Source organism: Peromyscus californicus, unplaced genomic scaffold (assembly GCF_007827085.1).
Source record: "Peromyscus californicus insignis strain IS unplaced genomic scaffold, ASM782708v3 Scaffold_7__1_contigs__length_154581171, whole genome shotgun sequence".
In the NCBI taxonomy this organism is placed as follows: Eukaryota; Metazoa; Chordata; class Mammalia; order Rodentia; family Cricetidae; genus Peromyscus; species Peromyscus californicus.
In genome coordinates this window covers 67,211,490-67,224,931 of record NW_026294595.1, presented here as the reverse complement: position 1 = coordinate 67,224,931, position 13,442 = coordinate 67,211,490, and the positions used below count along the sequence as shown (strand labels likewise).

General features: G+C 49.5%; 1 protein-coding gene across 1 annotated transcript in view; it reads right to left on the bottom strand.

Moving 5' to 3' along the window:
* Positions 1-10,812, bottom strand: part of Lrp4 (LDL receptor related protein 4) — a 57,354-nt gene extending 46,542 nt beyond the window's left edge. The window contains exon 1 of the mRNA XM_052725300.1: positions 10,558-10,812. Coding sequence (XP_052581260.1) covers positions 10,558-10,609 — 52 coding nt within the window. The 5' untranslated portion in view covers positions 10,610-10,812. The remainder of the gene's footprint in view (positions 1-10,557) is intronic.
* Between the last annotated feature and the right edge of the window lie 2,630 nt (positions 10,813-13,442).

The window sequence follows — 13,442 nt, the reverse complement described above, 5'->3', positions numbered from 1 at the left end:
GTAGACTAGTGGTCCGCCAGGCAGCTGGGGAGTAGAAGCCAGGGACGCAGTTAAGCATCCCAGCAGCGCACAGGATGCTCCCTGTCCCCACTAACTGGCCCACAGGTCAATAGAGGTGGAGGAACACTGTAGAGTCATACAGTAACAGAGACAGACCTGGAGGGAGATCCAGAAAGAAGGACAAAGAGGAAGAAGGGACAAAATGGAGGGACACAAAACAGGAAAAATGTGAGATTTGGAGCAGACAAGCAAACCTTGGATTCCACCAATCAGGTGCATAACATTGTGCAATTCCCCCTCCCCCTCCTCTTAAGTAGTACTGGGATCAAACCCACTAAGTCACATCCCAGACCTCTTTTTACTTTTTATTTTGATACAAGGTTCGGGGTTTCATTAAGTTGCTGGCCTGGAATTTATTCTGTAGGCCAGGCAGGCCTTAAACTTGAAAGCCTTCTGCTTGGGCATCCCAAGTAGCTGGGATCAACAGGCTGCACTGCTAAGCTTAGCTTCGTGTCTTAATATGGTACAGAAGAGAGAAAGATAAAATAAAAGCCAGAATTAGACATAAAAATCCATGTGGAATAAACGACGTTTAAGCCATGGCACATTGAAAAACGATCACTAAGCAGACATGGGGAGACTGGAGGTATGCAGATGGGGACCACATTTCCCCAAAAGGCCTTGACTGGGGAACTGTTGAATACCAGGGATGGGAGAGCAAGATGAGCAGTTTCCCGGTAACCGTGCAAGGGAAACAAGTACAGAGGGCTGAAGAGATGCTCAACAGTTAAAAACACCGGCTGCTCTTCTAGAAGTCTGGGTTCAATTCCCAGCACCCACGTGGCTCACACCTGTATGTAGCCCCAGTTCCAGGGGATCTGGTGCCCCTCCTGACCTTCTTGGGCACTGCACACAGGGTGCACAGACAGGCAAAATATTCATACACATAAAATGAAAATAAATATTTAAAAAAAAAGAGAGTACAGAAGGCAAAGAGAAGCCATCAACCTTTCCCCGGCCCCACATTTGGCTGAATGATAGCATGAGTTCTGATGTCCCGGTGCATGAACACAGTGTTCCATCAGTCGGTCATCGAGTTGCAGGTAGCTAACGACACACAACTTCCTGCATGTCAGAGAAATGGCTGAAGTCAGAGCTGTGGCGACGTTCAGGCAGCCACCAGTCAGACAAACTTTTGACTTGGGCATTCATACAGGAAGCAGACACATTAGACTCCAAAAGGCAGGCTTCTGGAGGACTGCTTCCCCTCTGGAATCCCCAGGGATGGAATTCTGTCTTTTCACTCAAGTCTTGGCCATGACCAGAAAGGGCAGCTTTTAACCCTTTATGCATAAAAGAATGGAGAGCAAAGGGGGAAGCAAATGGCCGAGGGTGGAGACTGCAGCTCTCCTGGCTCCCAGGGGCTCAGGCAATAGCCCTTCCACCTTACGCACTTCGGCCTCAGGTGTTCATGATCGCTCATGAAGCCATCACTCTTGGGACCCGTGCTAGGACGCTTACAGAAGCTTATTTGTTTATTTATTTATTTATTTTGAGACAGGGTCTTTTTTTGAGACAGTCCTGATTGACTTGGAATTCGCTGTGTAGACCAGTGCTGGTACAGAAGTATTAAAGGCGTGCGCCTCCACATCTGGCTTCAGAGAATCTTTTTGATAGGTTAACCAAAATCTCACCATTTACATCTCAGCTCCCTCAATCCAGCTATCTCAGCCATATTTGCCAGTGCTTTCTTTGGAAAGGGAGAAGGCAAATGCTCACCAAGGGTACCAGTCAGACCCTCTATAACATCATAGACAGCAAGAGAGTCCACATTTTTGAGAAGTTAGTTAATCAAAAGTCTCTGTTTGCTCATCCATAAAATGGGGATAAAAGCAATTCTATACCAAGGAGTCTGGAAATGGTCCTCCTGCCTCTACTTCCCAAGTGCTGGGATTACAGACGTACACCACTATGCATGATGTATGAGGTGCTAGAGATTGAACCCAGGGCTTCATGCATGTTAGCAAGCAGTCTATCAACTGAACTGCATCCCCGGTCCCTGGTGCCCTCCTTTTCTTTCTTTCTTTTTTTTTTCTTTTTTTCTTTTTTTTTGGAGTGACAGGGAATGAACCCAAGGCTTCCAACATGCTAAATATACACGCTACTGCTGAGTCACAGCTTTTAGGCCTGCTCATTCTGGAAGATATCAAAGCCTTCTTTTCCTGTTTCACTGGCAGGAACGATGGGGCTACAAACCTTATTTAATGAGAATAAGTTATCTGAGAGTCTATAACCACATCCAGACCAAGAGGCAACCTGACTCAGCTCCTGAGGCAGCATACTTCAGGGGACATCCATGTGGCAAACCAGTCTACATTGAAAGGGATGACAACAAGGAACCACATGGAAATGGACCCATAAACCCCATCTACCAGAGTTTGTTAGGAGAGTATAGCTTGCCTAGCAAACATCAATAGTAGTAGTAGCAGCAGTCATCATCATCATCACCACCACCAACATCACCATCATCACCATCACCATTATCACTATCATCATCATCATCACCATCATCATCACCATCACCACCACCATCATCATCACCATTATCACCATCATTACCATCATCATCATCATCACCACCATCACCACCATTATCACCACCACCATCACCACCATCATCATCATCATCACCATCACCACCATCACCACCACCATCATCATCATCACCATCATCATCACCATCACCACCACCATCACCACCACCATCACCACCATCATCATCATCATCACCATCACCACCATCACCACCACCATCATCATCACCACCATCATCATCACCATCATCATCACAGAGCTAAGCAGTAGGCAGTTGACAGTAGCTTTCCTCACACTGCCCTGCTTGGACCTATTTGGCCCAGGCTGAGCTGGAAGTCCCTCCCCTGTGTCCCTTTATGTTGCCTACTTACTAGACCTAAGCTTCTTGGCTGTTGAAATTGTGTGCCAGACAGCTCTTACTCATATTCACAGCGCATGTTCGGTGCTGGATATATCGGATGAGCAGTACAAGTTTGTTAAATGCATGAGTAATGCATTCTGGAGTCTTGTGAGAGGAGGGGTCAAAGTAGGAGAGAGGCCCTGAACGGTCGGCCTAAAAGTAGCCAGTTCCTCTCTAACCGGTGCTCAGGAGAACTTCGGCTTCTCTCTCCGCAGGCAGTTTCCTGGTTCTGTTCAGGTGAAGTTCTCTCCCTCGGGAGCTCCTTTTGCCGTATTCTCAGGCTGTGACACTGACGTACTGTAACTAAACTCATTTCCGTCTTACGGCCAGCCTGACCTGGCTGATTCCTTGGTGACCCTCTCAAGAGACACACTAGATATGTGATTACAGGTTCCAGAAAGTTTGGGCATCTTTTTCCCCCACTTCTACTTTTAAAAACAGAAAATAAATTCTTATTTAAAATATTTATTTATTGGGGCTGAGGAGAAGGCTCAGTGGTTAAGAGCACTGGCTGCTCTTCCAAAGGACCTGGTTCAATTCCCAGCACCCACATGGCAGCTCACAACTGTCTGCAACTCCAGTTCCAGAGAATCTGACACCTTCACACAGACATACATACAGATAAAACACCAATGTACGTGAAATATAAATTAATAAATCCATTTTTAAAAGACTCTAAAAATGCTATTTATTTGTTTGTTGTGTGTGTGTGTGTGTGTGTGTGTGTGTGTGTGTGTGCGCATAAATCCTGCGTGTACACCCAGAAGGCCAGAAGACGGCATTAGATCTTTTGGAACTAGAGTTCCTAACTGTTGTGAGCTGCCATATGGGTGCTGGGAATCCAACCTAGGTCTTCTGCTCTTAATCTCTGAGCCATGTCTCCAGCCCAGAAAATACAATTTTAATATTCAGCAGCCAAAGTTATGAGGCAGAAATGTACAATGTAAGACCCTGGGAACAATACTTCCCAGAGTACAATCCTGTTCCTTCTCGTTCCTGAGCAGTTCATCTTTTTATCTTTTATCTTAGGTTTTCCTCAGGAAAAACAGAACAAAAGAACTCCTACCACATAGAGATGTTTTTTAAAAATACTTCATTTCTGAGAGGTACTCGGCATAATGCCTGCTACATACTATTCATCTTTTTATTTTTGTCTTTAAGACAGGGTTTTAAATTTGTGATTCCCCCTGTCTCAGCCTCCCAAATGCTAGGATTATAGGTGTACACCACCACACTCTGGTACGAGCTAATTGTCAATAGATGATAGATCTGGAGGCTGAGGTACATAGGTCAGAGTGAGCGACAGAGTGAACACTTAGCACACTCAAGGCCCTGGGTTTAATCCCTAGTCCCCACATAAATAAATAACCAAAACAAGCCAGTGCAGTGGCATGCCCCCATAACCACAGCTTCTCAGGTAACAGAGGCTGCAAGATCCCTTGAGTCAGTCCAGGATGCCGGGGCCAGGTCGGGGATAGGGAGACGACAAATGGGTTAAGCACTTGCTACCCAAGCATGAGTTTGGACCCTAGCACCACGTAAAAGCCAGGTATGGGGTTATGCACTTGTAAGTGCTAAGTGGACAGATGGAGTTTGATCCCAGGGACACACATGGTGGAAAGAGAAAACCAACTTCCTCAAGTTGTCTCATAGCTTCCACCCATGCTCTGGTACACACACACACACACACACACACACACACACACACACACACACTCAGGCACGCACGCATGCACGCACTCACTCACTCCCCCCTGCGCCCTCCGCAGGCCTGACAGGAAGTGGAGCTGCAGGGCTGTGATCCCCAGAGACACTGACAACCTCAGAAGCAGCTTTACTCCACGTGCTAATCAGGTGTCTCTCCTAATACCTTACTTTCTACCTGCCTGGCCTTACACCCAGAAAGGGGGAGAGGATCCCTCCCGGTCCCCCAAAGGCACTGCCTGGAGCCTGGAGCTCCCTGGCTGCAGAAAATCTCAGGTGATAAATTGCGTGGCAGCACCTTTGTGTGGCTGCCTCTCAGCCAGATGGGAGGTTTGCCCCCAGTCTTTTGTTTCCGGCTTGGCTCGAAGCTCGGATCCCTAGCTCTGCACAGAGGTGAGGGGGAGCTCCCATAGGCCAAGTCAGGGCTTGCTGTGAGTCCTAGCCAGCCTTTCTCCAGCTGGGGCGCAGGCAGCGCCCCTCCCTCCTCAGACTCACCTGAATGGGGGGGGGGGGGGAAGCAGGCGTCAGAAATAGCTGACAGTCCATCCACTCATCTGCGGAACCCAGATGGGAATGCCTACGTGCACAGAAAGAATGAAGGCTGCACGGATGGGCGGAAGAGGTGCCCAGGGGCACCTGGGATGTTTGCTTCTTGCTAAATCAAAGGCACAACAGAAAATAGACAGCCAGGAAGCTAAAAGAATCGGCTTTTCTTAACGGCTGCTCTGGGTTACAGACAACTTTCTGCAGTTCCCAGAAGCATCACAACACTGGCACCAACTTAAAAGGAAGAAACAAAGAGACAACGGGGTCAAACTTTGGGGTGGAGGAACTGGGGGTTGGGGGGTGAGTCCGGGGATGCAGACCCACATCAGTTATCTCAGGCACTGATAGGACTCCTGACTGAAGACTGTGGCCGTGAAGGAAGCATGCTCCCAACAGCCCAGCCCCCAAAGTGGGGCAATTACTACCTCTAGAGCTCTGGGCCCTGACTCCTTCCGCAGGCCAGTGGGAGGGACAGGTTGGAATTCTAAACTGTTCCAGCTACAAGAGACCTCGGGCAACCCCTCTCACCCTGGGTCACAGCAATCTTAGGGTGAGAAGTTGTAGGGCTCACTTCTGACCTCGCAACATGGATGTTCCCAAGGGAGTTCCTCTCTCTCTGGAGCAGGCTCCCCAAACCTCCCTTCATAGGGTAATAAACCTCTTTTCTGGAAGTGTGGACAGGAGTGAACTACTCTTAGGTTTCACCAAGTTTTCAAAAAGGAAAAAGAAAAGACAAGTTTAAAAAAGAAAGAAAGAAAGGACGGACAGGTTGTTTCATAGAGAAGAAAGAGCTCGGTTGGGGGAAAGCAGGAGAAATGAATGAAGGGCCAAGCCTCCTTTACCATATGAGACACTGTAGTGTAACTTACCTGTCCCCCACATTCCAAACCCCAGAATCATCTCTGATCCATTTAGGCACAATTACTAACAAACAGTTGACATTTATCCAGGCCTGTAGCTACACAGCAGTTGTTCGGCTCCAGGCTGGATAATTTGAACATTCTATCATCTCTTAATTTTTACAGTCTGAAATTTTCACGGGTGAAAATGTATTACCACTCCCCTCCCTCACTCTGTCCTCATTTGCAAATAAGAGCCCTAAAGTTCAGGAAGAGCCAGGTGTCAAAGCCAAGTCTGCCTGTGCTTTCTCACAGAGTTTGACAGGCATGTCTGCTGAGTGGATGAACAAAGGCCTGTGTGCAATGCTCAGCTTGGGCAGTGCTCCTGGGTGTACTGGGGAGAATGAGCCTGACCACACCAGCTCTGGGCTTCAGGAACAGCAACAAGCGTAGGTAATCATCAGTGCTATTTTTAGGGCCAAACTCAGGCTCTGCCAACTAAACCTCAGCACCTAGTCTTTCTTGGGATACTGAATCCCACTAGGCTAAGGAGAGAAAGACATTCACTGTTGGAGAGAAGATGGCCACCAGGATACAGCCTGGGACTCACATGCCCCCCCACCCCCATCCATGCATCTGTGACAAAATTTGGCTACACTATACCAAAGGATGTGGAGATGGTAGCTGGCAACAGGCTAACAGACCCAGCTGACCAAAGACATGGACCTTTCCTATGATTTGAGATATGTCCAGTAATAAGACAAGATACATTTTTTAGTTTCTGAAATTACTCTGTTCTCATTCAAGAACCCCGCCCCCCCCCCCCCCCCCCCCCCCCCCCCGCCCGCCCGGTATTGATTGTCTATTTAAGAAGCAGCAACAGCCCATCACCCTTCATCTTAGGGATCAAGACTAGCAGTTAGTCTGTAGAATGCTTATGCAAAGATCTATGAAGCATCCTGTCCTCTGTGACCTCCTGTGTTCTTTGCTGGCCCAGAGGATGAGCATGCCCAACGTGCTTTGTGTCAGACATGGCCTGACTTCGTTCCCTTGCACCTGTTATTCTTAATACGAGGTGCCAGTTGCAAAGATGTCATCTGATATCCAACAGGGGACAGAAGAGGAAATCCAGAATAAGCGACAAGCCAAGCATCTTGCACAAGTCTAAGGGATCAAGGGCAAGGTCACTCGAGTACCATGACAACCATAGCCATGACAACAACCACGTGTAAATAAGACTAGCCTCAAGCTCAATTATTTTGAACTCATCTTCAGAAACTTTTTTTTTAAAATCTACCTAAGCACTTCTGGGCAGAACTGTCAGTGTTCACTTCCCTAGAAAAGACTTCCAAGGTGGTTTACACACATTGCAGTTGTAACTCACAGGATGAAAATACCCATGGCTATTACTAGCCATTAAGTTTCCTTTCAAAATCTTAAAATTTTAAAACAAGAGCATTTATTGTTGTTAGCTTTAGTTTTTTTTTTTTTTTTTTGGTTTTTCGAGACAGGGTTTCTCTGTGTAGCTTTTTGCCTTTCCTGGAACTCACTTTGTAGACCAGGCTGGCCTCGAACTCACAGAGATCCGCCTGCCTCTGCCTCCCGAGTGCTGGGATTAAAGGCGTGCGCCACCACCGCCCGGCTAGCTTTAGTTTTGAGACAGAGTCTTATGAAGCCCAAGCTAGCCTTGAACTCCTAAGGTAGCTGAGGATGACCTTGAACTCCCAATCCTGTTGCTTCCACCTACCAAGTACTGGGCATGGAGACAGGCTTTTTGTCTTATGAGGAAAGGGTCTTGCTCTACATACAGTCTGGGATGACCTCAAACTGTGAGGCCCAGACTGGCCTCACCCTTGCTTCCATCCTCCTGCCTCCGTCTCCCAAGTGATAAGCCACCATGTCTAGTTTTTCCACCTTTTTCAAAAGTTTTGTTATTTTTTTATTTTTATGTGTGTGGGTAGGGTTTTGCCTTGCATATATGTCTGTGCACCACATGTGTGAAGTACTCGAAGAGGCCAGAAGAGGGTGTCAGATTCCCTGGAACTGAAGTTACAGACAGTTGTGAGCTGCCAAGTAGGTGGTGGGAACGAACCCGGGGTCCTCTGGAAGAACATCCAGTGCTCTTAACCACGGAGACATCTCTCTAGCCACATCCTTCTATATGTTGAAGAACGGATTGTGATCTAAGCCAACACCAGACGGGGAGGCTCTAGGAAAACCCCCCAAGGACTAATAGAATATAAACAAACATCTTGGTCTAGTGTGGAATTCACTCCTAGCTGAGGTTGTCTATGTAAGCAAAGCAGGGCAAAGCTTTTCAGGAGCACCTCTTCCGGGCCTGGACTTAATGCTGGGGATCCTAGTGGGATTTGGGGGGTGGGGGTGGGGTGGTGGTTGCAGACTCTGCAACCGCTCAGTCTCACTGCAAATCTGTCTTCTATGGGTCTCCAAGGACGGCTCAGTATTAGGCCCCGCAAAGTGCAAATTTTCCTACCTCTGCCTACTCCGTGTGCACAGGAAGTCTCCCAACTTAGAAATTTCTATTAAACCTTTTCCTCTAAAAATGAACCTAAACAAGCCACCAAGACCCCTCCGATGCTTTTTCTGTAAAGCATTACTAATCTACGGTTCTCTGCCCCTGTTCTCACCCCCATCCTCCATGCAGATGTAATGTATGTAGTTTTGACAGCAGCTCTGGAGCAGTGAATTCCTCTTGGCCAGTCTCAGTCCGGAACCTTCCAGCTCCCCCTTCCCTGGGGCAGAAGGCGACAATCTCCTCTTTGGCTTTGTTGGTATCCGTTTTAGCCCCCACCCCACCCCCCTTTTCCTAGTGCCTAGCTATTTCCCTTGATCTTTTTCAAAACTTCCTCCAGGGGGCCGAGAGGAAAGTTCCATCCCCTTCCCTTGCAGCCCGAAGGGGGAAAACCCCCCAAAAGCATAGCTGTCCCTTTAAGGGGCCCATGTGGTGGGAAGAACAGTTACATTCCTACCCCAGTAGGGCTGCTGTCCCAACACGCCGAAGAGGCTACAAATAACCTTCGAGGAGAGAGCCCGGGAGGAGGAGAGCGAGGCGCGAAGAGGAACGTGGGTCAGCCAGGCTACCACTCCTCGGAGAGAAAGGACTCCATCAGCGCTGGATACCACATGGAAAAGGGCATTGAAAACCCACGCGTAGTTTAAATAACAGACACCAGAACTCTGTTTTGGATTCGGGAGCTAAAACAATCTTTAAAACAAGTGCCCAGACAGCTCCACACCCTGCCAGGCAAGTTCCGAAATCTGCACTTTCCACACGAGCTCCTCCAAGGGAAAGAAAGAACCCGTGCACCGCCAGGGTCTGCAGACCGCTCTTTCTGAATCCCACCCCCTCGTCCAGCAGCCCGGAGAATCGGAAGAACTGGATCTCCCCCACGTGGAAAAGCCGGCGGCTGAATATGGTTGGAGTTCCAAGATCGATCTTTGATCTTTGGGCACAAACTCAGAGGCAGCTGCTAAATCACAGGGTGCACCCATGTTCCCAAGCGGCTGCAGAGAGGCAGATTCCGCTGGAGTCCTAAGTAGACACAACAGTTGCGTCCGGGCACCGAACACGTTATTAATAAGGAGCAGATGAAGCAGCAGTGCCGCTGCCATCCGCCCAGCTCCCCCGAGGCCAAGGCCCCATCGCATGGGCCGGGAGGCTGCCTTTGGAAGTTCCCTAAGAACGCACCCCCCTGCCCTCTACCCCGGCCAGGACGGATCTGCCGGAGCCTTCCAGCAGTTTCTTCCCAAATTTCCTCCCCAACCTCTTTTCCATCACTGTTCCCCACCCCTCCCTTGGGGAGGATCCGGGGCAGGAAGCTGATTGGCCGCAGCCAGGAGAGGGAACCCAAAACTCCACTTAGGGGAGATGTTGCAAGCAAATATGACCAAAGACCCTAGGAGATAACCGGAGTTCGAGGAATTGCTCCCCAAGTCCATGAATCCCGGGTGTTCAAGTAACTCAGATTCTGCTGGGCCCCTCTCCGCAGTCCACCCGGGATCCCACAGATCCTGGAAAGAGGACTATTTACAATTTATGGGTTTAGCGACCGTCCTCCCCGCCTGCCTTTCTTTGCACACATTCATTCGCACGCACCAGGGACACAGAAGCCCTGCCTTAACCTGAAAGGGAACTAGCCCCTAGCTCTTTAAAGAGCAACGATGGAAGCCGAGCGAGCGTCTCGGATCGGATCGTAGGCTACTCGGCCCAGACCACAGCGGGGACGAGTTCCTCCACCACTGTCCCCTCTCGGGCTTGAAGAGCTGCGGGAGCTCCTCTTTGCTTTCCTCCGCACGCTCTGCCAGGGTTACTGCTTGAAGTGAGCTCGAGGTTGGGATCTCAGGCCCCAGCCTGCGCCGTCCCGCTCCCGGGAGGCGAGTCCTGCAGCGGCCAGACTCAGGGACAAACTTTCCCGGTGGCCCGGTCGGCGCGGGCGCTGCGACGCAGCTTACCGTGTGCGCAGAGCAGGGCGCCAAGCAGCAGCGCGCCCCACCATCGCCTCATGGTGCTGCGGCCGCCGCCGGCGCTCCCTGCCGGCCCGGGGGTCCCGCGGGCTCCTACGGGACGCCGGGGCTGAGAGAATCAGCGGAGGGTCCCCCTGGGGTGGAAAGCGTCCCGGGTCCCGCGCGGCTGGCGCGCCCTGCAAGTCGCCCTCCGGGCTGCTGCCGCCTCCAGTGCTGCCGGAGCCGAAGCCGCCCCGCCAGGGGACCGGGAGGGGGTGTCCCGAGCCCGGCCGCCCCGCCCCCCGCGCTTCAGCCCCCGCCGCCGCCGCCACCGCGCCTGGTCCCGCCCCCGGCTCTGGCCCGGCCCCTTCCCGCCCTCTGCCCTCGCCCCCCAGTCCCAGGACCCCACCCGCCAGTGCCTCCTTCACTAGCCCTGGCTCCTACTCCGGCCGCCCCAACATTCCTAGCCTTCCGGAGAGAGCCCCTTATCTGTCTCCATTACTGCTTCTCAAATGTCCCCAACTTAAAAAGAAAATTATCCTAGTGGCCATTCTCAGCCCGGGTTAATTCTAGTTCTACATCAGGGAGGAGCACCCGTGCTGACCCAAGTCGCCTGGGCGTGACCCCGGCCCCCCTACCAGCCCAAACTCCAGACTTTATTGTAATGTCTCAGAAATATGCAAGGCTTGCGAGTGCATAATTCTCTCGGCCTTTATTGACATCAAACAAGGGACATCAGGGGGCCTGCAGTGCTTGGTCTAAACTAGTGTTCTCACTGTCAAAACTCCTCTTCTGAAGTTTCTCTTCTTGCACCCCGGCCCCTCCCCCGGTCTAGGCAGTGTTGTTCTAGGGCTAAATAATTCGGCGACCTCCTCTTTTCATTTACTCATTTCCTGAGGTAAGGTTGTCTGGGTCCTGTCGCCCCGGTTCAGACGTCCAGATTTGGCCCAGACAGACTCAGTTCCTCCTCACTGTCTGTAAATCAGCGCTGTTAGCCTCTTCACCATCTTTGACTTTCTGATCCTGGCCAGGAAGGGGTGGGGGTGGGGGTAAGGAAATAAATCCGTGCTAGGAGTTGCACTCCCCCAAGACCTCGGCCTTCCTTCAGCTTCCGTTTGTAGGGCCTTCCAGCAATATGAAACCTTTGGATTACTGCATACATTTGTAAACTATTTCCGATGTTATCTCTGTGGCCTATCCCGCTCCCCCGTGTATACTAGTAGGCATTCGTTAACTTTGCTGCCTCTCCTGTTCTCAGGTTGTTTTGTTGCTGTATGCCTACACCCCCCAACTTTCCTAGGGCCTGAGGTATCCCTTTCCCTTCCAAGCTGATATGCCAACATCGTCTGGTTTTCAATCATCTTAGCCTGAATTTAGCTGAGAAGGAAGTAATTTGGTATAGTGCAAAGTGGATATTAGGCATTTTCTCCAAATGGGTAGGTTGACATTTCATCCTTGTTTTCCATTTTCCAAGGCTTTCACTTTAAATTGCCATCTTTGACCAAAGCTAACATTAAGCATACTTTGTGAAAGCTACAATAACAGAAAAACGTGATATTAACTCTTTCTTAGTCTGTACTTTATGCTGTGTCTCACACCACCCACCCCCGAAATTTTTGCCTAGATTCAATTTGGTTGAACTTAGCATCACCATATAAGTAACCAATGTCTAGATTTTTTTTTGCTGTGTAATTCTTCTTGGAGACTGAAGGGGGCAGTAGAATCAGATAAGGTTTATGTGGTTTTAGTGCTTGGGAAAGACCGTGGATCTGTTGGGCTTACTTATCATCCCTCCATCTGTCATTTTAGCCCGATGTCAAAGGAGAGAAAAGGGAAGGCCGATTCCTCAGCCTGCCCCTACCTTCCTAATTCAGTTCTTGGTTGTTCTCAGGATTTCAATATACGCTGCTTAGGAAAACTCACTTTTTAAAACTGATGAGAAAGACCTTGTGATTCCCGAGACCATATTTTGTTCCAAATGACAACTAGGGACATGTGGTATAATGAATACATTTGTCCCAAAAGAATCCAGAACAGACGTTCCCCATACTTTCAATGTCAGGGGATTAAGAATGTATAAACAGTTTCTATTCTGTGTGCAAAGGACAGGTCGTTTTCCAGAGGAATGATTTGTGTTGTTTTCTGGGATTGGAGAGGAAGCGGGGGACTGGCTGTCCCTGTCTCACTCAGAGAGTGAGACTGCATTTTCAGTGTGCATCCCAAGTCCTTCACCATGCTTCAGCACAGTACAAGTGTGCAGAGCCATCCCTGGCCGCTGTGAGACACTGGGAATATCAATGGGTAAAAAACTAACTTCGTGCAAAGTCCTTGCCTGGGTCACCCCCTAGGGTGAGCTAAGTCTTGGCTGTCAAAAACTGTTCGTATGCCAGGAGGAGTAAGCCATATTTATTTTTACCAGGCCTCTCAGACTTTCTTGTTTGGAGTGAGAGATCCTGAAAAGCATGCCAGAATGGGCTGTTTGTCTCCCTTTTATTGTCCTGCGGGACATGCCCCTAGAAAATTTGTAGGGAACTGCCAATTCCCGAGGGGTCTCAGAGGCGCTGGTTTCCTCAGAAACGCCATCTCCTTTCCTTCATCTTTCTAGGACAATCCAGGGAGCTGAATTTCCAAGATCACAATATTGCTTTGCATCACACCATCACTAATGACCTTTTCAAAGGAAATGGGGGGGGGGAGGGGTACTACAGAAACAAGCAAGAAATGGGCACGATTTTGATCCAATTGTGGTGGTGCAATTCTTGTAACTCGGGCATCACTCAGCAATTTAATTTCTAAGCACAATTCTTTTTAAAGTGATAAAGGCCTGAAGCTTACATTTAAAGACATTTGATCAGGAATGACTTTGCAGGCATGGGGTAGTATCTGGAGGCATT